Raw genomic sequence first — 27,588 nt, 5'->3', positions numbered from 1 at the left:
AAGATGGGCTCAATAAAGGGCAGAAATGGTATGGACCTAACAGAAGCAGAAGATACTAAGAAGAGGTGGCAAGAATATACAGAAGAACTATACAAAAAGAGATCTTTACGACCCAGATAATCATAATGGTGTGATCACTCACCTAGAGCCAGACATCCTGGAATATGAAGTCAAGTGGGCCTTAGGAAGTATCACTATGACCAAAGCTAGTGGAGGTGATGGAATTCCAGCTGAGCTAAGATGATGCTGTGAAAGTGCTGCACTGAATATGTCAGCAAATTTGGAAAACTCAGCAGTGGACACAGGACTGGAAAAGGTCAGTTTTCATTCCAGTCCCAAAAACAGGCAATGCCAGAGAATGCTGAAACTACCACACAATTGTACTCATCTCACACGCTAGAAAAGTAATGCTCAAAATTCTCCAAGCCAGGCTTCATCAATACGTGAACCGTGAACTTCCAGATGTTCAAGCTGGCTTTAGAAAAGGCAGAGGAATAAATTGTCAACAAATTTCCAACATCCGCTGGATGATCAAAAAAGCAAGAAAGTTCCAGGAAAACATCTATTTCCGCTTTATTGACTATGCCAAAGCCTTTGACTGTGTGGATCACAATAAACTGTGGAAAATTCTGAAAGAGATAGGAGTACCAGACTACCTGACCTGCCTCTTGAGAAACCTGTATGCAGGTCAGGAAGCAACAGTTAGAACTGGACATGGAACAACAGACTGATTCCAAATAGGAAAAGGAGTACATCAAGGCTGTATATTGTCATGCTGCTTATTTAACTTATACGCAGAGTACATCATGAGAAACGCTAGACTGGATGAAGCACAAGCTGGAATCAAGATTGCCAGGGGAAATATCAATAACCTCAGATATGCAGCTGACACCACCCTTACGGCAAAAAGTGAAGAAGAACTAAAGAGCCTCTTGATGAAAGTGAAAGAGGACAGTGAAAACGTTGACTTAAAGCTCAACATTCAGAAAACTAAGATCATGGCATCCGGTCCCATCACTTCATGGCAAATAGATGGGGAAACAGTGGCTGACTTTATTTTAGGGGGCTCCAAAATCACTGCAGATGGTGACTGCAGCCATGAAATTAAAAGACGCTTACTCCTTGGAAGGAAAGTTATGACCAACCTAGACAGCATATTAAAAAGCAGAGACATTACTTTGTCAACAAAGGTCCGTCTAGTCAAGGCTATGGTTTTTCCAGTAGTCATGTATGGATGTGAGAGTTGGACTATAACGAAAGCTGAGTGCCAAAGAATGGATGCTTTTGAACTGTGGTGTTGGAGAAGACTCTTGAGAGTCTCTTGAACTGCAAGGAGATCCAACCAGTCCATCCTAAAGGAGATCAGTCCTGGGTGTTCATTGGAAGGACTGATACTGAAGTTGAAACTCCAATACTTCAGCCGCCTGATGTGAAGAGCTGACTCATTTGAAAAGACTCTGGTGTTGGGGAAGATTGAAGGCAGGCAGCGAAGGGGACGACAGAGGATGAGATGGTTGGATGGCATCACTGACTCAATGGACATGAGTTTGGGTAAACTTCGGGAGTTGGTGATGGACAGGGAGGCCTGGTGTGCTGCAGTTCATGGGGTCGCAAAGAGTCAGACACAGAGGAGCAACTGAACTGAACTGGTATGATGAGCAGAGGATGCTGCTGCTGCTAAGTTACTTCAGTCATGTCCGACTCTGTGCAACCCCATAGACGGCAGCCCACCAGACTCCCCCATCCCTGGGATTCTCCAGGCAAGAACACTGGAGTGGGTTGCCGTTTCTGTCTCCAGTGCATGAAAGTGAAAGTGAAGTCGCTCAGTCATGTCCTACTCTTAGTGACCCCATGGACTGCAGCCCATGAGGCTCCTCTGTCCATGGGATTTTCCAGGCAAGAGTACTGGAGTGGGGTGCCATTGCCTTCTCCGGAGCAGATGATGTGAGAATACCTAATATATACCAGTTCCTAAAACTTAGACAAAGACTTGAGATACAGGATAAATAATACTTTACTGAATGGAAACAGGTTTGTCTATCAATTCTGATCTTACCACTAATTAGTTGTATGTTCATTAGGAAATCTTTAATTCTTTATAGGTGAGAGTGTCTTCACGTATAAAATGAGGGAGTGAGTCTACTTATTGAAGCCCCCTTGCTATTACCATAAACAGGCTCTGGCTCTATGACCTCTATATTAATCATCAAATAACCATAAAGCTTCTTATGGTAAATATTTGCCAAAATAACTTCAAAAATTTCAAATGGATCTCTATTTTCTACTTCTGAGAGTTCACAACTGAAACTGAGAGTGCAGGAATGCTCAGAAGCAAATACTTACATAGTCATCTGTGGCATCTTTGACAGCTGTCATAGTTACCACTAGAACCAAGGGTACAATCGTGGTAAACCAAGTCAAGGAGGAAATTTCTGGAATCAGCTGAAACAAACATTTCAAGTAGTTTAGTGCTTTTAAGTTTCACAAATACAGCTTTCAAGTTTTGTCATTCAACTTTATAAGACACCAGAAATTAATGAAATGATATTCAGTTTTTTGTACAAGTGTAGAACATTCGATAATTTAAGTGTCTGTACTCAGATATAAGACACATAGAATAAAAGAATCATTGAAACAATTTTCAGACTACCTGGCAAAAAAATTAAATTTTTATAGCAAGTTGTGAAGAAAGCTTCTTGAAGTCTTTTGCATATGATGATCTTTCCCCAGGATGATAAATGTCACTTATCTTTTCTCAACTTCTCAATTCAACTTTTCACAGTTTTGCCAGCTCCTTACCAATCCTCAAAGAGAGAATCTTTGAGCACCTACCTTGCACCAGACACAATCTCAAATACTTTTGTATATGATATCACTTGATCCTCAGAGAAGTTTATCAAGTTAGATTCTGTTCCAGAGGTGTTTTACACAAATCTAGTGTTTATATTCCATGTAAATAGTGCACAGCACAGAATACACTGTGACAGCCACGAGTCAGGAAATGCCACAACCCTGGGTACCATTTTCCTATTTTATAAAAAAAAGTATCAGAGAAGTCAAACTGATTTAGCAGCCCAGAACATACGTTGCTAAAAATTGAAACTAGGTCTATTTGACTCCAAAGCCTGGGCCTCTACCTGTAAAGCCACCCACCCAAGAGAGACAGAATGACAGTCGACATGACTCTCACAAAGGGAGTCTTCAAGTGGGGTTCATTTTGGAGTTACTTCAGGGCCATCAGGCAGGGAAGAATGGGTGGACATGGTCAGTGTATATTGATCAGGCCTCAACCAAACAGCACTACAATAAATTTTATGTAGTAGCTTCCACATAAGATTAAAAAATAAAAATTAAAAAAAAAACCCTCAAAAGCCTCTGAAGTACCAACAAAAACATCAGCCTGAGTGGCAGAAAAGCTGAATTCTAGTCAGAGTTCTATCATTAACATATAACACATAGTAAAAGCTTCACACCTCACTTAACCTCTCCAGATCTCATTTCTGCATCAATAAAAGAAAGAAGATTATACTGAACCATCCTAAAGACCCCTTCTAGATATAAAGTTCTGTGAACAGGAACCTTTGGTCATAAATAAGAAAACCCATTAGAGAAATTAGAGAAGTGGTGTAAAGGGTTCTATGAAGACACCAAAAGCAAATTCATGGTGGGAAGAGAAAAAAGCCTCTTCCAAAATTGTAAGGTGTACTTTCAGTGCTATTTTTTTTCTCTTGTTGAGCATCCAGTTCTTTTTTTTTTTTTTTTTCTCCCTACTCCAGGAGGACTCCTCAGACCCTACCTGCTTACCTCTTAATGGTTTCACACCCTCTTAAACTCTCTTTCCAAAGTTCTTTTCAACTTTCCCTTACAGCACTTGGTGACTATTGATCTTGTGCAGGCATTCAGCCTCAGATGGAGTTTACCACCCACTTTGGGCTGCGTTCCAAAGCAATCAGACTCCAGGGAGACCTGGTCTGCTGTACCAGGTCTACCAGCCTCACACCAACCCTGGGCTGGGCCTCCATCAGAAGGAACGGCCAGTTGTTTTCAACTCTTCCCTTATTTCTTAATACCCCTCTACTTTGAGCACACATAATTTTGATAGACTGATTCCATCCAACTGGCTTCTGGACTTTGGCATGTGATCTAGGTCAAGGCAATCACTGCATTAAATTCCTGTGCCAGAGTGATAGGTTTGGAAAAGGAAGGTAACATCATGGTCCAATTAAAGCTAATCCCAAGACTTTTTAGAGAACAGAAAAAGTGATTCATTTTCATTCTCTCTTTCTCCCTCTTTCCTCTCCCCACTGCCTCTCCCTCTCCCTCTCTGCCTCTCTTTTACATCAGCATTGAAGCCAGGAAAATAAAACTCTAAAGTTTTCAAGAATCACCAAGTAGGGAGGGTCTGCCTGAGAGTAAACATGAAGGGAATTAAAAAAAAAAGAAAAGTGACATCCTGTAGAAATACTTTACTCATGAATTGTCATAAAGTACATTAAGTGAATTTAGATGTCTGCGACTTACATTAAGTGAATTTAGATGTCTGCGACTTACAACCAAGATTCTTAAGACAGTTATTCTACTGAATAAATAGTTGTTTAATTAAAGAAAAAATAGTGCTCAAGCTATAATCAAGACTGTACGTATCCAGTTCATCTTCTTACCTCCTATAATTAATGCATAGCCCAGCAGATTCAGAATCTACCTGTTTGATGTGATTACTCTAAAATAAATATGAGGTAAAAAACTGGCTAATATGAGTCACTTATATGTATGCTAAATCTTTGATTTATGCCTTTCCTTCCTGAAATATCAGTAAAATTTGAAATTTCACTTAGGTTCAAATTTTAGTCAAGTGGGAAGAAAAAGGAAGGTTAACAACTACCAATGAACCACTCAAAACTATAAAAAAGTCACAGTGAAATAACATACAGCATTTATTTATATATGTGTAAAAATATATCACTGTTCCTAGATGCAAATAAAATTTGCCAAATTAAGTTCCACAAAACACTAGTCAGATAAATTCTTTGCTTCAACTCTGTCAATACCCATGCTGTGAATGTGATAGGGAGATAAAGAAAGGAAGCAGGCTGTGAACAGTAATTATTAGGCTCTGGTTTGGTTCAAATAAAGTGCAAGGCAGCATTTTTAAATGACCTCATTGTTTAAAATGATGAATGTACTAGTTTTTTACCCATTCCTAACCCTCCCATACTTGTGAAGAGAAACAGCAATAAAAACATTAAAAATCTGATAAGTCTGCTTTTCTTTGCACGAACATTTAGATAAGCAAAATAATTTTTTCAAATTATATGAATACTCTTAACAAACAGACGATGAAGAAATACAGCCTAAACATTACCTGCAAAATCAGAAGGAAAAGGAAATATGCATTTGCCACTCTTTGGAACTGTTCAAATAAATTAATCGGCAAGAAGGTGAGAATGTTGTACTTGGATGTGTGGATACGATTATCCTGAAAAAGAAACAGCATCACATTAGTTTGGGGTGAGGCATGACTCATTATCAGAAACAGCTCTAAACTTATGAGACAGAGCATGAGTTATGCCAGAGCAAGAAAGATAAGCCGATTATCTAGGAAATTTTAAACTCTGTGTGGGCCAACGGTTTCATTTTCCCAAGATGACATGCTCCTGATACTAGGCGAAATTACCATTCAATGTTATAAAATCACCCATGACTTAAAAATTTATCAAGTGCAAAAGTCTGCCCCTGACATTTTTTTTTTCTTATGTATTTACTCACTTGGCAGCCATTTCTTGAGAACCTCCTGTTTACAGACGCTGAGCTCGTGTGAAGTAAAAAGGAACTTCAGGAATCACTTGGTTCACCTTCCCAAAGCCATGACCTTTAGATAACTCTGACAAGGGACCCCTAGGTCTATCTTTGAGAGTCTTCTGGTGGAAAACTGACCACCTTACAAGGCAGGTGTAATCCTGTTTCCATTTCAGGATGAGAAATGATAGAAAGGTCTTTATTATGAGAGACTCAAATCTGCCTCCCTGTAAATTTTGCCATGTGCCAAATTCCATCCCTGGGGTCACCTAAATAAATTCTAAGCCCTTTCCATATTGACAATCTTCAAATACTTGAGGATGACTCATAGGACTCCCCTAAATCTTCTCCATTATGATCTAGGTGTTCACGAAACCCTTAGCCATTCTCCAGGACTTTTTCATGGGCATCTCTTCCTGGTCAGCCTCTTCTGCATCCAACCCAACTTCTCTGCATCTCTCTTAAAACATGGTGTTCAAATGCAAATATTCATTGCAGATCTAGCTCAACTGGTCCACATACAAAAGAGACTTTGATGTTCTATGTTCTGGATTATTGTACTAACTTGCCTTAAAATTTCATTAGCATTTTGTCAATCTCACTGTTTATTCACATTGTTTTGATGAATTAATATCTCAAGGTCATTTCTTCATAAATCATTATTAAACCAGGTCTCCCATTCCTAAACATTCACAGTTTACTTTTTTTAAGTCCTGATGATTTTTCACATATTCCTATTATAGAAGCCAAATTAAAAAAATTAATCTTGAGTGTGCTATCACAAAAGTACTAAATATTTCTCCCAACTTTGTGTCATCAAAGAATTTCAAACACATGCCTTTTATATAGTCTTTCAAAACTAATTCATTAAAAAAGTACAGAGCTAAAAACAAAAAATTTAATAAAAGAAATAAAACTATAGCAAGATACTAGAGATTTCTCCACAAACTATAGTTGATATCTTTTTCAGGCATTTACATAAAACATATTAAATATATTTTATTTAACAATTTATAAATCTAACTACATTCTCATGAGACTTCACTCTATCTTATTCACAAACAAAGCAGAAGAAATTTGGTGTGACAGATCTTACTGACACTCAGAATCAGCATGTCCAGAGAATTTCTATCCACTAATATCATAAAATGGAGATCAGTCCATATGATTTTTTAAATTTATTTTTTATTGAAATATAGCTGATTTATAATGTTTTTCTAGTTTCTTGTATAAAGCAAAATAATTAATGTAAATATATCTATATTCCTTTTCATATTCTTTTCCATTATGGTTTATTACAGGATATTAAATATAGTTCCCATCAAACTACCAACGGTATTTTTCACAGAACTAGAATAAATAATTTCACAATTTGTATGGAAATACAAAAAACCTCGAATAGCCAAAGTAACCTTGAGAAAGAAGAATGGAACTGGAGGAATCAACCTGCCTGACTTCAGACTATACTACAAAGCCACAGTCATCAAGACAGTATGGTACTGGCACAAAGACAGAAATATAGATCAATGGAACAGAATAGAAAGCCCAGAGATAAATCCACGAACCTTTGGTCACCTTATCTTTGACAAAGGAGGCAAGGATATACAATGGAAAAAAGACAACCTCTTTAACAAGTGGTGCTGGGAAAACTGGTCAACCACCTGTAAAAGAATGAAACTAGAACACTTTCTAACACCATCCACAAAAATAAACTCAAAATGGATTAAAGATCTAAATGTAAGACCAGAAACTATAAAACTCCTAGAAGAGAACATAGGCAAAACACTCTCCGACATAAATCACAGCAGAATCCTCAATGACCCACATCCCATATTTTAGAAACAAAAGCAAAAATAAACAAATGGGACCTCATTAAAATTAAAAGCTTTTGCACAAAAAAGGAAACTATAAGTAAGGTGAAAAGACAGCCCTCAGATTGGGAGAAAATAATAGCAAACAAAGCAACAGACAAAGGATTAATCTCAAAAATATACAAGCAACTCCTCCAGCTCAACTCCAGAAAAATAAATGACCCAATCAAAAAATGGGCCAAAGAACTAAACAGACATTTCTCCAAGGAAGACATACAGATGGCACAAAAACACATGAAAAGATGCTCAACATCACTCATTATCAGAGAAATGCAAATCAAAACCACAATGAGGTACCATTACACGCCAGTCAGGATGGCTGCTATCCAAAAGTCTACAAGCAATAAATGCTGGAGAGGGTGTGGAGAAAAGGGAACCCTCTTACACTGTTGGTGAGAATGCAAATTAGTACAGCCGCTATGGAAAACAGTGTGGAGGTTTCTTAAAAAGCTGGAAATAGAACTGCCATATGCCCCAGCAATCCCACTTCTGGGCATACACACCGAGGAAACCAGATCTGAAAGAGACACGTGCACCCCAATGTTCATCACAGCACTGTTTATAATAGCCAGGACATGGAAGCAACCTAGATGTCCATCAGCAGACGAATGGATGAGGAAGCTGTGGTACATATACACCATGGAATATTACTCAGCCATTAGAAAGAATTCATTTGAATCAGTTCTAATGAGATGGATGAAACTGGAGCCCATTATACAGAGCGAAGTAAACCAGAAAGATAAAGACCATTACAGTATACTAACACATATATATGGAATTTAGAAAGATGTTAACGATAACCCTATATGCAAAACAGAAAAAGAGACTCAGATGTATAGAACAGACTTGTGGACTCTGGGAGAAGGCGAGGGTGGGATGTTTCAAGAGAACAGCATCGAAACATGTATATTATCTAGGGTGAAACAGATCACCAGCCCAGGTTGGGTGCATGAGACAAGTGCTCGGGCCCGGTGCACTGGGAAGACCCAGAGGGATCGGGTGGAGAGGGAGGTGGGAGGGGGGACCGGGATGGGGAATACATGTAAATCCATGGCTAATTCATTTCAATGTATGACAAAAACCACTGCAATGATGTAAGGTAATTAGCCTCCAACTAATGAAAATAAATGGAAAAATATATATATATATGTAGTTCCCTATGCTATAGAATAGGACCTTGTTTACATCTTTTTCTATATATAATAGCTTGCATCTGCTAACTCCAAACTCCTAATCCATCCATCCACCATCACCCTTCCCCTTGGCAACCACAAGTCTGTTTGCTATGTCTATGAGTCTGTTCTGTTTCATAAATAGGCTTGTTTGTGCTGCATTTTACTTTTCAATTAACTTCTATTGGAGTATAGTTGCTTTACAATGTTGTGTTAGTTGTGTCATATTTTAGATTCCACATATAAGTGATATCACATGGTATTTGTATTTCTCTTTCTGACTTACTTCACTTATATGATAATCTCTACTTCCATCCTTGTTGCTGCACATGGCATTATTTCATTCTTTTTATGGCTGAGTTATATTCCACTGTGTGTGTGTATATACACGCGCTTATGTATATAAGCATATACACATACACATATATCATATCTTCTCTATCCATTCATCTGTTGATGGACATTTAGGTTACTCCCATGTCTTGGCTATTATATATAGTGCTACAATGAACACTGGGGTGCATGTATCTTTTTGAATTATACTTTTATCTTGATATATGCTCAGGAATATGATTGCTGGATCATATGGCAACTCTATTTTTAGCTTTTTGAGGAGTCTCCATACGTTTTCCATAGTGATTTACATTCCCATCAACAATATAGAAGGGTTTCTCCACACCCTATGCAGCATTTGGCATTTGTAAATGATAGCCATTCAGCCCAGTGTGAAGGGATACCTCATCATAGATTTGATTCTCTAATAATTAGCCATGTTGACCATCTTCTATGTGCCTGTTGATCATCTGCATATTATCTTTGAAGAAATGTCTATTTAGGACTTATGTCCATTTTTTTGATTGGGTTATTTGTTCTGTTATTGAGTTGTATGAGAGATTTATATATTTTGGAAATTAAGCTGTCTGTTGCATTATTTCCAAATATTTTCTCCCAGTCCATAGACTGTCTTTTCTTTTTGTTTATGGTTTCCTTGGCTGTGCAAAAGCTTTTAGGTTTGATTAGATCCCATTTTTTGTTTTGTTTTGTTTTATCTCTATTGCTTTGGGAGACTGATCTAAGAAAACACTTGTACAATTTATATCAGAGAATTATCCTCTAGAAGTTTTATGGTGTCATGTCTTATATTCAGGTCTTTAAAGCCATTTTGAGCACGATGTGAGGGTGTTTTCTAACTTCATTGATTTATGTCCAGCTTTCCCAACACCACTTGTTGAAGAGACTCTTTTCTCTATTATACACTCTTGTCTTTGTCAAAGATTGATTGACCATAGGTATGTGGGTTTACTTCTGAGCTCTCTAGTCTGTTCCATTGATCCATATGTTGGTTTTTGTGTCAATACCATACTGTTTTGCTTACTGTCATTTTGTGGTATTGTCTGAAGTCTGGAAGGGTTATTCCTCCTGCTTTGTTCTTTTTCCTCAGAATTCCTTTGGTAATTCTGGGTCTTTTATAGTTCCATATAAATTTTAGGATTATTTGTTCTATTTCTATGAAAAATGCCATAGGTAATTTGACAGGGATCACACTAAATCTGTAGATTTTTGGGTAGTATAGTAATTTTAATATTAATTCTTCCAATCCAAGAGCCTGGGATACCTTGCCATTTCTTTGAATCATCTTCAATTTCCTTTATCAACATTTTATAATTCTCAGCATATGTCTTTCACCTCCTTGGTGAGGTTTATTCCTAAGTATTTTTTGGATGTATTTTTTAAAAGGATTATTTTATTGCATTCCCTTTCTGATATTTCACTGAAAGTGTAAAGAAATGTAGCCAATTTCTGTGTTAATTTTGCATCCTGCTACCTTGTTAAATTTATTTATCCACTCTAATAGTTTGTGTGTAGAGCCTTAGCATCGTGTCATCTGTGTATAATGGCAATTTTACCTCTTTTCTACCAATTTGAATAACTTTTATTTCTTTTTCCTACCTGACTGCTGTGGCTAGGACTTCCAGTACTATGTTGAATAGAAGTAGTGAGAGTGAGCATCCTTGTCTTGTTCTATGTTTTAGCAGCAAGGATTTTTAGCTTTTCACCATTGAATGTACTTTTGGCTATGGATTTATCATAAATAGCCTTTATTACGTTAAGATATGTTCCCCCTATGCCCACTTTGGTAAGAGTTCTTATCATGAATGGATGTTGAATTTTATCAAATGTTTTTCCCTTTATTTATTCAGGTGACCATGTGGTTTTTGTATTTTCTTTTATTGATGTGGTGTATCACACAGTGATTTGTGTATTTTAAACCATCCTTGTGACCCTGTGATGAATCCAACTTAATGGTGGTAAATGATATTTTTTATGTGTTGTTGGATTAAGTTTGCTAAAATTTTGTTGAAATTTTTGCATCTATATTTACCAAAGATATTGGCTGAAATTTTATTTTTTGGTAGTGTCTTTGTCTAGTTTGGTATTAGTGTGATAGAATAACTTTGGGAGTGTTCCCTTCTCTTCAAGCTTCTGGAAGAGTTTGAGAATGATCAGGATAAGTTCTTCATTTCTATTTAATAGAATTCTCCAGTGAAGCCATCTGGTCCTGAACTGTTTTTTTGCAGGGAGTTTTTTTTTGTTTTGCTTTTTTTTTTTAATTACAGATTCCATTTCACTTCTAATGATCTGTCTGTTCAAATTATTTATTTCTTCTTGATTCAGTTTTGGTGGGCTGTATATTTCTAGAAACTTGCCCATTCCTTCTAGTCTGTCCTATTTGTGGAAAAATAATTGTTCATAACATTCTCTTGTGCCTTTTTGTATTTCTGCAGAATTACTTATTTCTCCTTTTCCTTCATATTTTATTTGGTTTTTGCCTCTTTTCTTCTTGGTGAGCCTATCCAGAGGTTTGTCAATTTTGTTTACCCTTCCAAAGAGCCAACTCTTCATTTTGTGAATTTTTTCTAATTTCTATTTTATTTTCTCTCTGATATTATTTTTTCCTTTCCTTCCACTGACTTTAGGTTTTGTTTTCTATTCTTTTAAGTTTTTTATTTCAGACCTTTCTTATTTCTTGAGGAAGGCTTCTATTACTATGAACTTTCCTCTTAGGCCTGCTTTTGCTGCATCCCATAGATGTTGAATGGCTGTATTTTCATTGTCATTTGTCTCAAGCTATTTTCAATATCCTCTTTGATTTCATCATTGACCCATTGATATTTTTTAGTAACATGTTGTTTAGTTTCCATGTAATCATTTTCTTTTCTTGTGTTTCATGTTTGAGATAATTTCTACCCTCTTAAATTTGTTGAGGCTTTTTTACATCCAAGTAGGTGGTCAGTCCTAGAGAATGTTCCATGGGCACTCGAAAAGAACACATATTTTGCTATTTTGGAATATAATATCCTAAAAATATCAATTAAGTCTAACTGTTCCACTGTATTATTTAGGATCTCTGTTACCTTGCTGATTTTCTGTGTGGAACATCTGTCCATCGATGTGAGTGAGAAGTTAGTCTTCTACTATTATTGTATTCATATCAATTTCTCCCTTCACATTTGTTTTATGTTACATTCATTTTATGTATTTGGGTGCTCCTATATTAGGTGAATATGTTAATTCATGTACTATCCTCTTCTTACATTGATCTTTCTATCATTATATAGAATCCTTCTTTATCTTTATGGATTTTGTCTGAAAGTCTATTTGTCTCATATGAGTATTGCTACCCCCACTTTCTTGTCATTTCTATTTGCATTAAATGCCTTTTTCCATCCCTTCACTTTTGACATATGTGTATTTTTTTGCCCTATTAAGTAGGTCTCTTGTAGGCAGCATATTGTAGGCTCTTGTCTTTTTAACCAATCTGCCACTCTAAGTCTTTTGATTGGAGCATTTGTTTCATTGACATTTAAGGTAATTATTGATAAATATGTATTTATTGCCATTTTAAACCTTGTTTTCCAGTTGATATTTTCTTTCTTATTGTTCCTTTCTTTGTCTTTTTGTTTTTCCTTTTGTGGTGTGATGGTTTTCCTTTATATTACACTTGTGTTCTCTTCTTTTTGGTTTTTGTGAATCTATTGTATGTTTCTAATTTGTGATTACCTTCTTTTTAAAGTATATTAACACATTCCTATATCTGGTTGCTTTAAATTTGCAGTCACATAGGCTCAAACACATTATTTTTTAAGAATACATACATTTTCTTTACACTTTACTACTCTCCCTGACCACATTTTATTATTTTGATGCCCTTTTTTATATCTTCATGTTTTTTCTTTTGCAGTTCATTGTGGTTATCATAACTTTCACCAAAAAAAATTTTTTTAACTTCTGTACTGGCTTATTTAAGAGACTTACTTTCCAGTTGTAATTTTCTCTTTCCTATAGATTCTTATTTGTTTTCTATTTAAGAGAAAACCTTTCAATATTTTTTTTAGAATAGCTTTACTATTGCTATATTCTTTTGGTTTTTGCTTCCTTGTGAAATTCTTTACATCTCCTCTATTCGAAAGGATATTCTTTCAGGGTAGAGTGTCCTGGGTTGCAGGTGTTTCCCTTTCAGAACTTTGAATATATCTTGCCACTCCCTTCTGACATGCAATGTTTCTGTAGAGAAATAAGCTGACAGCCTTATGGAGATTCCTTTGTTAACTATTAATAACTGTTTTTCTCTTTCTGCCTTGGAATCTTCCCTTTAACTTTTGCCATTTTAATTACAATGTGTCTTGGTGTAGGTCTGTTCAGTTCACAGTATTTTGGACCTTCTATGCTTCCTGAAACTTGGAATTCTGTTTCCTTGAGGTTTGGTACTTTTAAGCCATAATTTCTTCAAATATGTTTTTGATCCCTGTTCTCTTTCTTCTCCTTCTGGGATCCTATGATGTGTAGATTGACATGCTTTATATTATTCCATGAAAAAGTGTGAAAGCAAAAGTGTTAGTTGCTTAGTTATGTCTGACTCTGCAATCCCAGTAAGCAGACTGTAGCCACCAGGCTCCTCTGTCCAGAGAATTCTCCAGGCAAGAATACCAGAGTGTTTGGCAGAAAGCAACACAATTCTGTAAAGCAATTATCCTTCAATTTTAAAAGAATTAAAAAAAAAAAAAAAGAATACTGGAGTGGGTAGCCACTCCGTTCTCCAGAAGATCTTCCTGACCCAGAGATTAAACCTGGGTCTCCTGCATTGTAGGTGGATCCTTTATCATCTGAGCCACCAGGGAATATTACATAGATCTTGTAAATACTGTTTTCTTTTTTTTTATCTTCCCATCTGCTATTATGATTAGGTGATTTCCATTATTTTATCTTTCAGATCACTTACTTATTTTTTTTTCAGTTTGCTATTTATTGCCTTTTGCTCAGTTTTCCTCTCATCAAATGAGCTTTCTAATTTTTCTTGGTTCCTCTTCATAGTTTCTAATTCCTTTTTAAAATAATATGCATTTCCAACAATAGTCTTTTTTAATTCCTTTGTTATTTTTATTTTCTCTCTTTATTTTAACTCAGAGACTATTAGACTGGAGATGTCTGTTTCACTGTTTCTTCTTTCAGGGGAATTCTCTTGATCTTTTAACTAGGAATCGTTCCTCTGCTTCTTCATATTACTTATATTTCTCTTACTTTATGAATTTCAGAGAAGCAGTTATCTACTGTGGTCTTGGAGAGCTGGTTTTATGTGGGAGTGTTCCTGTGTAGTGTACGTGAGTCTAACGTTTTTTGCTGCGTGGGCTGTTTTTAGCACAGATGCCTGCCGCATGTTTCCCCAGTGTGTGCTGTTTGTTATCTTTGGTAGAACGAACATATGACTGGTGTGATGATGACAAAAGCCTGCACTGGATATTGAGCAGGGCCTCTCTTTGCTCTATGGTTGTCACTGTCCTGTTGGGGGCAGGGCCTGCACCACGGTTGTTGTTGTAGAAGCCCCCAGATCCATTTCTGAGCTGTGATGTGAAATAGGCAGGACTAGAGTTGTGGGAGGAGCCACTGAGTATACCTCTTCCTTCAGAACTGTCCACCAGAGAATGCACTCTATGGCGTCACCTGTTACCTGTGATACGGGCTCACAAAGTCCATAGTTCCACTGCAACCGTGGGAATGCAGTTGGCCCTAGTGTTCCTCCGGAGCTATACTCATAAAGCCACCAGCACAGATCTGTAGGTGCAGCTCCACCTAAGACAGGTACCAGGATCGCAGGAGTTGTGCACCTGGACTTGCCGTGCGAGCGATGGAAGCAGCCCAGACCCAGACCCACCCCAGCGTGCACGTGCCTGCCAGCAAAGCCCACAGCTGCTATGTCAGAACAGCCCAAGCCATGGGAGCAGCCACAGTGCACTCGGATGTCCTGCAGCACTGAGTTTACAGAGGCGCCAGAGGCTGGGTGGCAAACCTGTGGATTACACAGCCATGGAGAGAGGGCTCAGTTTCAGCCCTTCTTCCTCCATCATGTAGCACCTGCAAATCCACTCCGATTTCAGCCCCACCTCCACACGTGGGCAATCCACTGGCTCTTGCACACTCCCAGAGCTCACGAAGGTAGAGCCACACCCACTGTGAGCATGCCAATAGTGGGGCTGCTATGGCAATCTTCATGCACCCACTAACAATAGCCCTTCACTTCCCTGGTAGGCTGGGAGTATACATGTACTCCTTGGTTGCAGCCTGTGCCACACTTCAGCCCCTTTAGGCTGTCTCCGTGCAGCCAACCCTGATCCTCTCCCTGGGTCTGTCCTTTGAAACCCACGTTCCAGCACTCAGCACCACTACACACCATCAGACGCGTGTCTAGGGCTGGGGATAACAGGGAAGCGGCACAGGCTCCCTGCACTGGTCCCTCTGTTCTTGCCACAAACCAGCTGCTATACTCTCCTCTGAACCCCTGGAGCTCCCTCTCTGGCCCAGCTGACCTCCCCACATTTGAAGGGCTTCCCAGGGTGAGGAAACGGTTCCTCTTTCACAGCTCCCTCCCAGGGATCCCATCCTGATTCTCTTTTTTCTTTCATCCTACCCAAGTATGTGGTGATCTTTCTTGCAATTTTGACATTCTGCGATCTTCTGCCAACGTTCAGCAGGTATTTCATAAGAATGGTTCCACAGGTGGATATATTTTTGATATGTTTGTGGAGGAGGTGAGCTCCTCATCTTTCTATTTTCCCATCCTGACTGGAGCCTCCTCCCACATGGCTTGTTTTAAATGAACCTACAATGATGCCTAGTAATCACTACTACCTGTACTATCCAGTCTGTGGAATTCTCCAGGCCAGAATACTGGAGTGGGTAGCCTTTCCCTTCTCCAGGAGACCTTCCCAACTTAGGGATCAAAGCCAGGTCTCCTGCATTGCAGGCAGATTCTTTACCAGCTGAGCCACAAGGGAAGCCCAAGAATACTGCAGTGGGCAGCCTACCCCTTCTCCAGTGGATCTTCCAGACCCAGGAATGAAACTGGGGTCTCCTGCATTGAAGGTGGATTCTTGACCAACTGAACTATCAGGGAAGCCCAAAGAAAACACTGTCATCTGTTAAATGGCCATTTTTAACATTTATCAGGAATCAATGCATCCAGCTCTATGAAACAAGTTGTGGGAGAGTAAAAGAAGTGTCAAGAGAAGGATTTGCAGCTTCACTGGACTGATGCACCGCACTGTGCTGAAAACTGTCTGTAAGCTGATGATGATTATTTTGCACTGAGATCTCTATCCAAAAACTTGACTGGGAAGGAAGAGCTGTTGGTCACAACACATTTTTCTAAAAAAATGGACTTGGAAAACTAATGGGAAAGAGGAAAGCTAAGGAGAAAACACAGTTAACCAAAAGGATCACATGTTCCTAATTCCGCTTTACATTTTCCTGCTAAGTTGAAACTAAAATAGAAGTTAAGCCTATATCTTACTACAAGGACAGACAGAACATTTGCTGGGACCACATTCTAAACCCTGACAGGAATTATAAAGAAACACTCCTATAAAACTGAATTCCACAAAGGTGAAGAGTAAATTGTATGGGATAGAGTGATAATACCAAATGGGAACTGTGACAATTCTGTTTAAGTTGACTTATAGCAATGATGGTGTTTGTTCTACTGGCTCTGTTGTGACTTAGTCACAGATGATGCAAACACTTATAGCTGACTGGGAATGAGGAACGAGGGCTCCCCCTCCTGGAGAATCTCCACACCCATTTACCTTTGTTTTTCAATAAAAAGGGAAAAACAGTGCTTCCATTTCTACAGCCCTATCAAAGAATGTGACCATCGGTTAGACTGTGATATTTGGCCATTTCTTTGAGCCAGCCTACTGGCTTACTGTTATATTGGACAACTCATTCTATAATACAGCATGGAAGAACTTCTCCACTATCCTCTTCACACTATGTTTCTACCAAGGACCACTAGAAATAACCCAACTTGGAAGAAAGGAGGAGGAAGTGGACGAGAAAGAAACCAAGGAGACGGTAGTACATGGAGGGAATCTGTAGAGCTTCTTTAGTGTTGACAGACATCAGGCTGGAAGTCATGGCTTTAGTCTGTTAGCCAAGCGGACTAGTCAACTGACCCCACAGTGAGGTAGGTTTAACCACACAGGCATAAGTAATCTTGGACCAGGACAGACCTTCCACATGGTAAGAAAGAGCTTGTTCCTAGAAAAGCATCAGGAACCACCTACTTCCTTTAGGAAGGTCACTTCCAAGAGGAAGAGGGAAAAGCCGAGCTGAAGAAGCTCAGATATTTACCCAAGACTGATGCATCAGGGAAATAACTCCATATCTCGTGGGGCAGAGTGAGAAAAGGGGTGGACAGAGAAACGTCACCCCAGTAGAGACCTTTCCGCCTGGAAGGCAACATCAGAATGAGGTAAAGGCATTGCTTCTCTGTAATACAGTAAAACAAAGGCCCTGAGATGAGCAGAAGGTGGCACACCTGAGGATGTAAAAGAGGGACTATGAAACTAGACTAGACAGGTCAGCACAAACTGTAATTAGAGAGAGAAGTTTCTCACAATCAATACTACGGATTTTAGTCTTTACTGTAAAGTCTTAAGTAATCCTGATGAGGTTCTAATTTTAAAAGATTACCCTAACTAGAAGGGACAGTGGGAGGGAGCTGGGACAAAGATGGTGACAACAAAGAATAGATGTGAGAAGTCCAAAGAGGAGGTCTTTCAATTATTTACAGATGAGAAATGATGGATGGCTTAGACCAGCGTGGCGGCAGCAGGGTGGCAATGAAATAATAATAGTTTCTAGTATTTATCAAGCTCTTACTATGTGTATTGTCCTAAGAGTAACATCCTTATGAAATAGGTACTATTATTGCCCTTCTAAGGGGACGACAGAGGATGAGATGGCTGGATGGCATCATCGACTCGATGGACATGGGTTTGGGTAGACTCCGGGAGTTGGTGATGGACAGGGAGGCCTGGCGAGCTGCAATTCATGGGGTTGCAAAGAGTTGGACACGACTGAGCGACTGAACTAACTATAGAAGGGAAATCTAAGATATTAATACAGTGATATTAAGTAGTTTACACAAGATTGCACAGCTTATAAGTAGTGGAACCAGGATTTGAATCCAGGCTTTCTGCTTCCAGAGCCCATTCTCTTTACCACTATGCTTCCCCAATTCATTGCAAAGCAGATGTCTCTTCTGCTTTCAGAGCAATCAGCCCTTGCTTTCTCCTGTACTCTATTTCTGGCCTGCTGCCATTTTCTGACAAGAAGAAATACTGTATGCCTACCCCTTCCTCTTGAGTCAACCTCCTCTGTAGGAGCCCCAGTTACCTACTGTCTAGTGTATAACCACAGCTTCCTTGAACTCCTTTCAGTCCCCCTCAAAGTTCAATGTAGGCAAATAGTTTGGCTAACCACTCCCTTAATTTAGCTCTCTAACAGAAGCAGCAAAAGTCTTTAACATTTACAACACTGACTACTTGGTAGAGGCAAAGAATAAAGTGAGAAAATGGCAAATTCTTCAAGAGGGGGCCATCAAATAAAATAATCATAAAATGAAAAACATAATTTTTTATAATCTGATTTTATCATGTAATCATATTGCTTAAGAAAACAAAGCAAATAGAAAGTAGCAGATACTGCTAAACTAGTAGACAGAGCACTTCAGGAGTTTGCCTCAATTCTTCCACTGGCAAAATGCAGTAATAATATTTCTCATTACATTTATACAATCATTGTGGAGATAAGATGGTATCATAGACATGAAAGCAATGTTGTAAAGTTGAAAAAAATTATACATATACAAGATATTTGTGAGCAACCCTCAAATAACCCAAATGGGTTTAGGAAATCCAGTGTCCTAGACAGGATAAACCAGTTATGCCAGAGTAACCAACAATTTCAGAATTTTCATGGTTTAACATAATAAGGGTTTGTTTGTTTGTTTGTTTGTTTGTTTTTACTCATACTACGTGTCTAGCATGAGCCAGCAGGGAGATCTGCTCATCATAGTTACTTATAATGGCCAACCACCATCTCAAACACTTCCCGTTGCATTAATGGAGGCAAAGAGAACACTCTGAATAGTCTCATACCCACAAGTTAATGCTTCAACTGAAATGCTCACAGTTCATTGACCAGAAAGAGTAACTAGGCGTTCATAAGATGGAAAGCCAGAAACACTAACAGACATCAATAATGGCTACCATAACCAAAAATGGAAACTAATCCTAATATTTGAAGAGCACAAAACACAACAGATACAAAAAGTAAAAATAAAAAACCAACCTCAGTGCTTCCAACCCAGTCCTGTTTCAGTGCCAAGTATAACAAGTATTTCCCCCTTTATCTCAGCTAACAGTGCCTCAAATTTCTTAGTCCTGTGATCTAGATTGACTGAACTCCCAACCATAACTCCAAGGTCAGGCCTGCTGCTGCTGCTGCAAGTTGCTTCAGTCGTGTCCGACTCTGTGACTCCATAGATGGCAGCCCACCAGGCTCCTCTGTCCCTGGGATTCTCCAGGCAAGAATATTGGAGTGGGGTGCCAGATTAGTTTAAATCAATTACATGGCCCACCCTTCTAATTACAAACTTGAATTCAAGGATCAGCACATGACCTACATCATGTGATTAAAGTCTTACTAATATATCAGTCTGTGAATTTGCTGGTAATAGAGGCTTTTTCTCTCCGACTGAAGTCCAACCTGGAAGAAAGCAGCCTTAGGAGTCACTGACAGCATCTTGGGACCATGAATGGAGGAGGCTGCCAAGAATAAATTCTACACTGAAGACGCGGGCCAAGGAACACCGAGAATGAAACCAAACCAGGTCTCTTCTGAGAAGAGCCCTGCCTCTGAGCTTTTCAGTTCCATGATCATCCATGTCTTATATTGTCTATGGTAATTTGAGTTGATTTTTCTTTTACTCCCAACCAATCAAATCCCAGGTAATAAGAGTCTTAATAATACATAAAAGATCAGTTTACATTTTTATACAATAATTTACTTTTATCTCTGTATTTGCCTTAAAGAGTGAGTCATGGAAGGCTGAGCCTAACCGCGTTTGGTGGTTGTCTGGGGACACCGTCTGCATCTGTGAATCCCGCAGGCCAAACCCCAGGAACTTTCGCAATGAGTACCAAAGTTTAAGCACTAGCAAAAGATCCTCCCAAATTTGATGAAACAGTTCTTTTCCATGACAGTTATAAAAAGTAACTGTCAGGATCTTGAAGGGGAAAAAGCCTATTTTTCTTACCAGAAGAGGAGGCAGATATAGTATTGTTATAGTACATCCTGGATTCCAGAGAAATAGCCCTGACTCCTAAGGGAAGGATTATCTTTAAATCATAAAATGAAAGCCAAAAAAAGACTGTGTCCACAGACTACTTGCATTAAAAAGGAAGTGGCCTAAAGGCATTTGCATCACACGGAAATATGTGAAACGCCCATGTTTATGCAAAGATCCCAAAAGAATGCATGTATGGGGCAAGTGGGCATGGAGATCCGGCGTCTGGCGCCTCACTGGTACCAGGGAGAACCACAACTCCTCAGTATTAGTCAAAAGTTGCCCAGTGAGGAGCCCATAGAGTTCCTATTTGGAAGGAATAGAGAAGTGATAACTACGGAGGGAGGGTCAACACACAGATGAGGCTTTACCGAGAACCGCTAAATCCTTATCATCAGCACCACCACCACCACCATCAACAGCTTCAGAACATTCTCCTAAGCCTGGGCTCCCCACCAAGAACAAAAACATGTGTGGGAGGGAAAGAACAGAGGGACATGTCCCCGAACCTTTATCTTTTCATTTAATTTAGGTTCTTCTATGTGTCAGGCACTCGGTCATGGAGCCAGGACTACCGATGTGAATAAACAAAGACCCTACCCTCTGAGAGGAAGTTTGCACTTTAGATGTAGGGAGAGAGGCAGACAATAAACTTGTAAACTGATAACACAAATTAAGTGATCAGCGCCATGAAGAGAACAGTGAGCAACAGAGCAGGAACACCTTCCCTGACAAGAGTCGCTTTAAGAAGCTGCTTGTTTGACTTTGCAACCTCAAGATTCCACTATCTGATAAGAATGCTGGGGCACCTGTCCCCCAGGGGTGCCCCAAACAGTCCTTCAGGATAGCAGAAAAAAAAATAATTATATATATATATATATATATATATATATATATATATACACACACACATATATATGTATATACACACACACTCCCATATATATTTTAACAACACATTCAAAAGTTAGGGTTTCCCAAAAAAAAAAGGGTTCCTAATGTTCAAAGTACAGATTGTCTTTATTATATATGTATACACATTCATGGACTTTCTTGGTGGCTCAGTGGTAAAGAATCCACCTGTCAATGAAGGAGACAGGGGTTTGATCCCTGGGTCAGGAAGATCCCCTGGAGAAGGAAATGGCAACCCACACCAGTATTCTTGCCTGGAGAATCCCATGGATGGAAGAGCCTGGCAGGCTACAGTCCAAAGGATCACAAAAAAGTTGGACACAACTTAGCAACTAAACAACAATAATACACATTTTCATATAAATATATACATGAATACATCTATATAAATACATATATATGTAAGACTCCTCAGTCTGTGCAATTTTCCAGGGAAGAATACTGGAATGGGTTGCCATGCCCTTCAGGAGATCTTCCTGACTCAGTGATTGAACCCAGGTCTCCTGCTCTATAGGCAGATTCTTTACCATCTGAGCCACCAGGGATGCCCAAGTATTATAATTATATATGAGTATATTGGGAAGGTTTTCTTTTTACAAGAAGCATGTTCAAAAAGTTTGAAGACTGCCAGACAAAACACTGTCATAGTCAAAGGAAATGAGTATGACCCATGTGCCATCAAGGGCTTCCCAGGTGGCACTAGTGGTAAAGAATCTGCCTGCCAACACAGGAGACTCGAGAGATGTAGGTTTGATCCCTGGATTGGAAAGATCCCTTGGAGAAGAAAATGGAAACCCACTCCAGTATTCCTGCCTGGAAAATTCCATGGACAGAGGAGCCTGGAGGGCTACATTCTATGGGATCACAAAGAGTGGGATACAACTGAGAGACTGAGTGTGTGTCATCAAGACTTAGACACAGAATGGAGATGCATGACTATGTCTCTGATAGTGTTTCTGTGTCTCCCAATAACATCAGCTAACAGATGTTACATATGCCAAGCACTATGCTAAGCACTGCACATACATCATCTCAGGTGATCTTTAAAAGAGAAAAAGCCAGTGAACTGTTACAATTTCAGCCCATTTTACAGATGAAGAAACAGGATTACAGCAATTGCAAGCACTGCTCATAAAAGCTATGTTTCATGGAGTTATGTATTCTCCCTAATGGTATGTATTTCCTGAGAAATGAGTAAGAAACAAGGAGTCTTTAGATTCCCTCTTGATCAATGAACTCATTGATCCTCATAGAACATTCTTCAACTGGTGAAGAAAAGAGCCTCCCTAAACTAAAGCACAGTGGACAATGCACACTAATTCAATCAGTTGGAGCAGTCACTCTCAGTCTTTTCAATGAAGGGAGAGCATCACAGGGCTTGTCTAGGGAGCATCATTTCCCATCTAGGCCTCAGAAACATAGACAGTGGCAGCAAGCTTTCAGGAAGGCCTCAGTCTCACCTCAGAGCAAATCTGCCTGGCAGTGTCATAAACCTTGCTCTGTTTTCCACTCTCAGGCCTTGGTTTAGCATTCCAGCATCTGAAGGACTGTTCTAGAGCTAGTAAGTGGCCTCTGACTAGTAATTTATCTACAAAAAGCTAATACTGGACAATTACCAAGGGATCACATTAAATTTCCCTCTGAGATTAATTTAATCACACTAATTTTTTTGTCTCCAGGGTGTTTAGACATGTACAATATAAAAGACTTTTAAACCATTCCAGATAAAATGTTAACTTTTCTTTTATGATATCTGAAAAAGGACTAAAAAGACTCTTAAAATTATACTTAGGGAGAGAGATTCAGTATATGACTTCTCCAGAGAGATATGAGGTAAAACAAAAGAAAAGCAGAGAAAAGAAAAAAGAAATAAAAGGTTATATTTCAGTGGGACTCTCACGGGGCATCTCTAAGGACTTGTTTGTCTCCTAGTTCTGGTTTTCCAAAGCTCTTCTGTGCCTGCCTCCACCTTGATGGTCTGATATCTGCTGGGAACAGGCCCCAGCTTTGGTTCACTGGCTCATCTCAGTCCAGGACTTACAAGGCTTTGGACAACCAGAGTGGGCATTTCTTTGAGGTGATCTGGAGTTGGCTTGCTGAATTACAAGGGCATCTTTGGATAACTTAGTGCATACAAACTGCTTTGTTTATTAGGACTAAAAATTAGTCCATGTTGTACAGTCTGGGAACAAGGCCAAACTTCAGGCAGGACCTCAGCATTTATGACAATAACAAAGGCACAGTGGAAAAGTCCAGTTAATGAGGAAAGGCACCCATAAAGAATTTCCCAAAGGGCCAAGGGGTTATAGTAACACACTACAAATAGTCTGATCCTTCCTAAGACTATCTCTTATACTAGGGTTCTGCACAAATAACACCAGCTCTGGGGAACTACGCAATTTTCTCCTGAACCCCTGAAGATCAGATGAGAAATGCGTGTAGCTCCGAGTTCCTATATTCTGGAGGATGCTGGGGCAACAAGGGCCTCAGGCCAGATCATAGAAGTGTCCTCCTCCAACATTCCTGGGTTTTCCTGGTCTCTGGCCCATTCTCATTCAGGGTAGGCTGATAAACCTAAACCTAAACCCACACTACCTGGCTTTATGATTTTTGTTTGTTGAGTGGTTTTTCTTTGGGAATAAAGGTGTTGAGAAGAAAGAATAGAGGAAAAGTTGGGAAAGAAGGAAGGAAATCTGTCTACATGGAATAGGGGAAGAGAGAGGCTTCAAAAGCATCTTCTATCATTAAAACATAATTCATTTCAGTTCAGTCACTCAGTCGTGTCTGATTCTTTGCAACCCCATGAACCACAGCACGCCAGGCCTCCCTGTCTATCACCAACTCCCAGAGTCTACCCAAACCCATGTCCATCAAATCGGTGATGCCATCCAACCATCTCATCCTCTGTCATCCCCTTCTCCTCCCACTTTCAATCTTTCCCAGCATCAGGGTCTTTTCCAATGAGTCAACTCTTCGCATGAGGTGGCCAAAGTACTGGAGTTTCAGCTTCAGCATCAGTCCTTCCAATGAACACCCAGGACTGATCTCCTTCAGGATGGACTGGCTGGATCTCCTTGAAGTCCAAGGGACTCTCAAGAGTCTTCTCCAACACCATAGTTCAAAAGCATCAATTTTTCCGCACTCAGCTTTCTTCACAGTCCAAATCTCACATCCATAAATGACCACTGGAAAAACCATAGCTTTGACTAGATGGACCTTTGTTGGCAAAGTAATGTCTCTGCTTTTTAATATGCTATCTAGGTTGGTCATAACTTTCCTTCCAAAGAGTAAGCATCTTTCAATAAAATCTCAAGGTGACAGCAAATCCCTGAGGAGCTAAGATTCTATCTTATATGTTTATAAATCTCTAAAAGATTTAATAAAGTGATAAAAAATACTAATTACTCAATGTAAGTCTGATAAACACAATTGTTTAAATGCAAAATAATATGTCAGGGGAAAGCAATTCCATTTATCAGAACAAACATGAGCTATTAATAAGTGTTAGCAATTCACAACACAAACAAGTAATTTCCAGTATATAACTTAGAGAAGTACATTTGCCAAAGAAAGAGAGGCTCTAGCATAAACATAAATTTTTCACATTTTTTTAGCACCTCTTTGTATGGTTCATTAACATTTTCACATCAGAAAGTAAGGGAGAAGAAAAAAAAATCAAACATTTCTTTACCTTATTTTTCTCACCTAGAAAAGTCTGAACAATGCTTTCTCTGCAAAACATTATGCAGTTCAGTCCATTGTGCTTCTAATCTCAAGAATGTCTTGCTTATAACAATGGTGTTTTTGCGGCATTTGGCATACAAGTGTGTATAGGACTACATGGTTTGCAAGAATGATAGAAACATGATTTGGAAAGCAATCTTCGAAGTTCAATTATTCATTCCATCCTTCTGCTTCCATATAAGTTATCTAAACCAGCACTATAATAGATTTAATATCTTTAAAGGCTTTCTGCCAATTAAGACCGAGAGCAGTAATGTAGCACAATTCAACAAAAATTGGGTTGGCAGCCAGGAGAGCTAATTATAGAAACTGGAAACTAACTCAGGCAACAAGACATAATGATTACGGCCCAAAGGCAACCTGTCGGATGGCATCTACTGATAAGACACTGGCTCTGTCCTCAACTGTGTTGTGCTCAGTATTTTAATTAAGAACTTACATCAGTGATTCTTGAACTCAATGTACATGAACTTGAGCAAACTCTGGAGATAGTGGAAGACAGGGAAGCCTGGCGTGCTGTAGTCTATGGGGTCGCAAAGAATCGGACACAATTTAGCAACTGAATAACAACATCAGTAATTCTTAACCTGGTTGCTCATTAGAACCACATGGGTGGATTTCTTTTTTTAATACCACTGCATAGACTCCATCCCCCAGAGCCTCTGATTTGATTGGCCCATAAGCTTATATATCAGTGAAAATGAAGAAGGCATGCTCATAAGTCCACATGAGACACAGGACAGTAAGGTCTGTTCTACAACAAGCAGGATGCAGAAATAAGTGTGGCACAGTCCTGATCACTAATAATGAAAATGAGGTTAATATGAGATTAATAGGCATCAACAATCACCAAAAACTAGTACCATCTTGGGTTGCAGTAATAATGCTTCTACTTCAAGCTGGTCAAATAACCTTTAGAATATTGCTTGACTTTGGAGCAACCCACTGTAAGAAATGAGAGCAAAGCTGAAGCTCTCTGAAAAGAAAGGGAATTGCAGATGATTCTGGAGACAAGCCTACTTAAGTGAGCCAAATATCAGAAAGGTTGTCATGGGAAACAGGAGATGCATTTGCTCTGCTTTGGCCTCAGAAGAAAAACTAACCCAAAGGATAACAGAGCAAAAGAAGGTCACTTTGCATCAATCAGTAGACAAACTGTCTAATGGTCAAAGCTATGCAAAGACAGAAAAGGCCCTTTTAAGAAGTGGTGAGTTTTCCTCCTCTAGAGGGATACAAACACAGACTGGATGTGTCGTCAGTGAAAATTCTGTAGAAGTTGATGGAAAAGCTTTAAAGGATAATTCTACACTGAGATTCTGTGATGAACTTCAGCTATCTTCCTTACTGTATCAGTCAGGTTTTCTCTTCTGAATAAAATAACTCCTCTTCTGTGCACTTTCAGACTACTGGTACAGAATGATGTTACCAACTGCAACATATATCCATTGTACCTGGACAGGCCACAGCTATAATGAGTGACCTTGATTCACAGCAAACTTTACAACCAAAGAGCACACATGAAAACCAGAACAACCAGTGCTACTAGAGATGTCACATCAGGATATCAGCAGGTAGAAAGTTAGATCACCAATTTAGATATAAGAATCTGCTGTTCTCTGCTCCAAAAAATAGTTGAAGCCAGAAAATTCTTACAAAGACATACACACATTCTTATAACTACAACCTTCCCTACATGCACATAAATACATAGCACACAAATATTTTTATATATGGCCCCTTATCAACTCTTAGTATAATTTTGAAGTGATCTCCAGGTCTAACTTTAAAGCCTAAATAGTTTACTTTTGTAAGAAACTGCATATAGAATGTCAGATATAAAATTCAATAGTAATCTAGTACTGGTTTTATAATAGTAGACATGAATTTGAGACTAAACTGTTAACACAAATGATTTGATTAATCTTTCAACTATAAAATATAAAATGTAATAGTTATTAACTTTTAATAATACGAATCACAGAAAAAAATTCTTTGGTCCAGTAAAGAAAATTACAAAACAGGGTTAAAAACCACCTTGAGACTGTTGGGTTGGTGGTTTTTCCGTTAGCCCCTCAACTGTTACTGAACTTGCCCAATATTATCCACATGATTGATTTATGGATTACCTTCATAAACCATTGGCCAACAAAGGAAACTGCAGTTGTTCTTGCTTCACACAGGAGGTTACTTTCCTTCCTGCTCCATCTTTTCATTTCTCAGCCTTAGCTTAAATATATTTTACCAGAGCTAGGCTACAACAAAGCTACAAAATTCAAACATCAAAATTAGCTTATTTTAACTCTTTTAATTCCAATTACATATTGTTTGAAAACTATTTTAAATTTTATATCATTGCAATGAATAAAGTAAAAGCAAAATAAACAAATGAAGCTAATTACGTGGCTTT

General features: G+C 38.8%; 1 protein-coding gene across 6 annotated transcripts in view; it reads right to left on the bottom strand.

The window, feature by feature from the left end:
• Nucleotides 1-27,588, bottom strand: part of ATP8B4 (ATPase phospholipid transporting 8B4 (putative)) — a 299,006-nt gene that overhangs the window by 176,347 nt on the left and 95,071 nt on the right. For all 6 annotated transcript variants that reach the window (XM_070469294.1, XM_070469295.1, XM_070469293.1 and 3 more), the window contains exons 4-5: nucleotides 5,363-5,476; nucleotides 2,344-2,442 (exon numbers count right to left, since the gene is read on the bottom strand). In XM_070469294.1, the coding sequence (XP_070325395.1) occupies nucleotides 2,344-2,442; nucleotides 5,363-5,476 (213 nt within the window). The remainder of the gene's footprint in view (nucleotides 1-2,343; nucleotides 2,443-5,362; nucleotides 5,477-27,588) is intronic.

Source organism: Odocoileus virginianus, chromosome 6, assembly GCF_023699985.2.
Source record: "Odocoileus virginianus isolate 20LAN1187 ecotype Illinois chromosome 6, Ovbor_1.2, whole genome shotgun sequence".
Lineage (NCBI taxonomy): Eukaryota > Metazoa > Chordata > Mammalia > Artiodactyla > Cervidae > Odocoileus > Odocoileus virginianus.
This window is presented reverse-complemented; position numbering and strand designations above follow the sequence as displayed.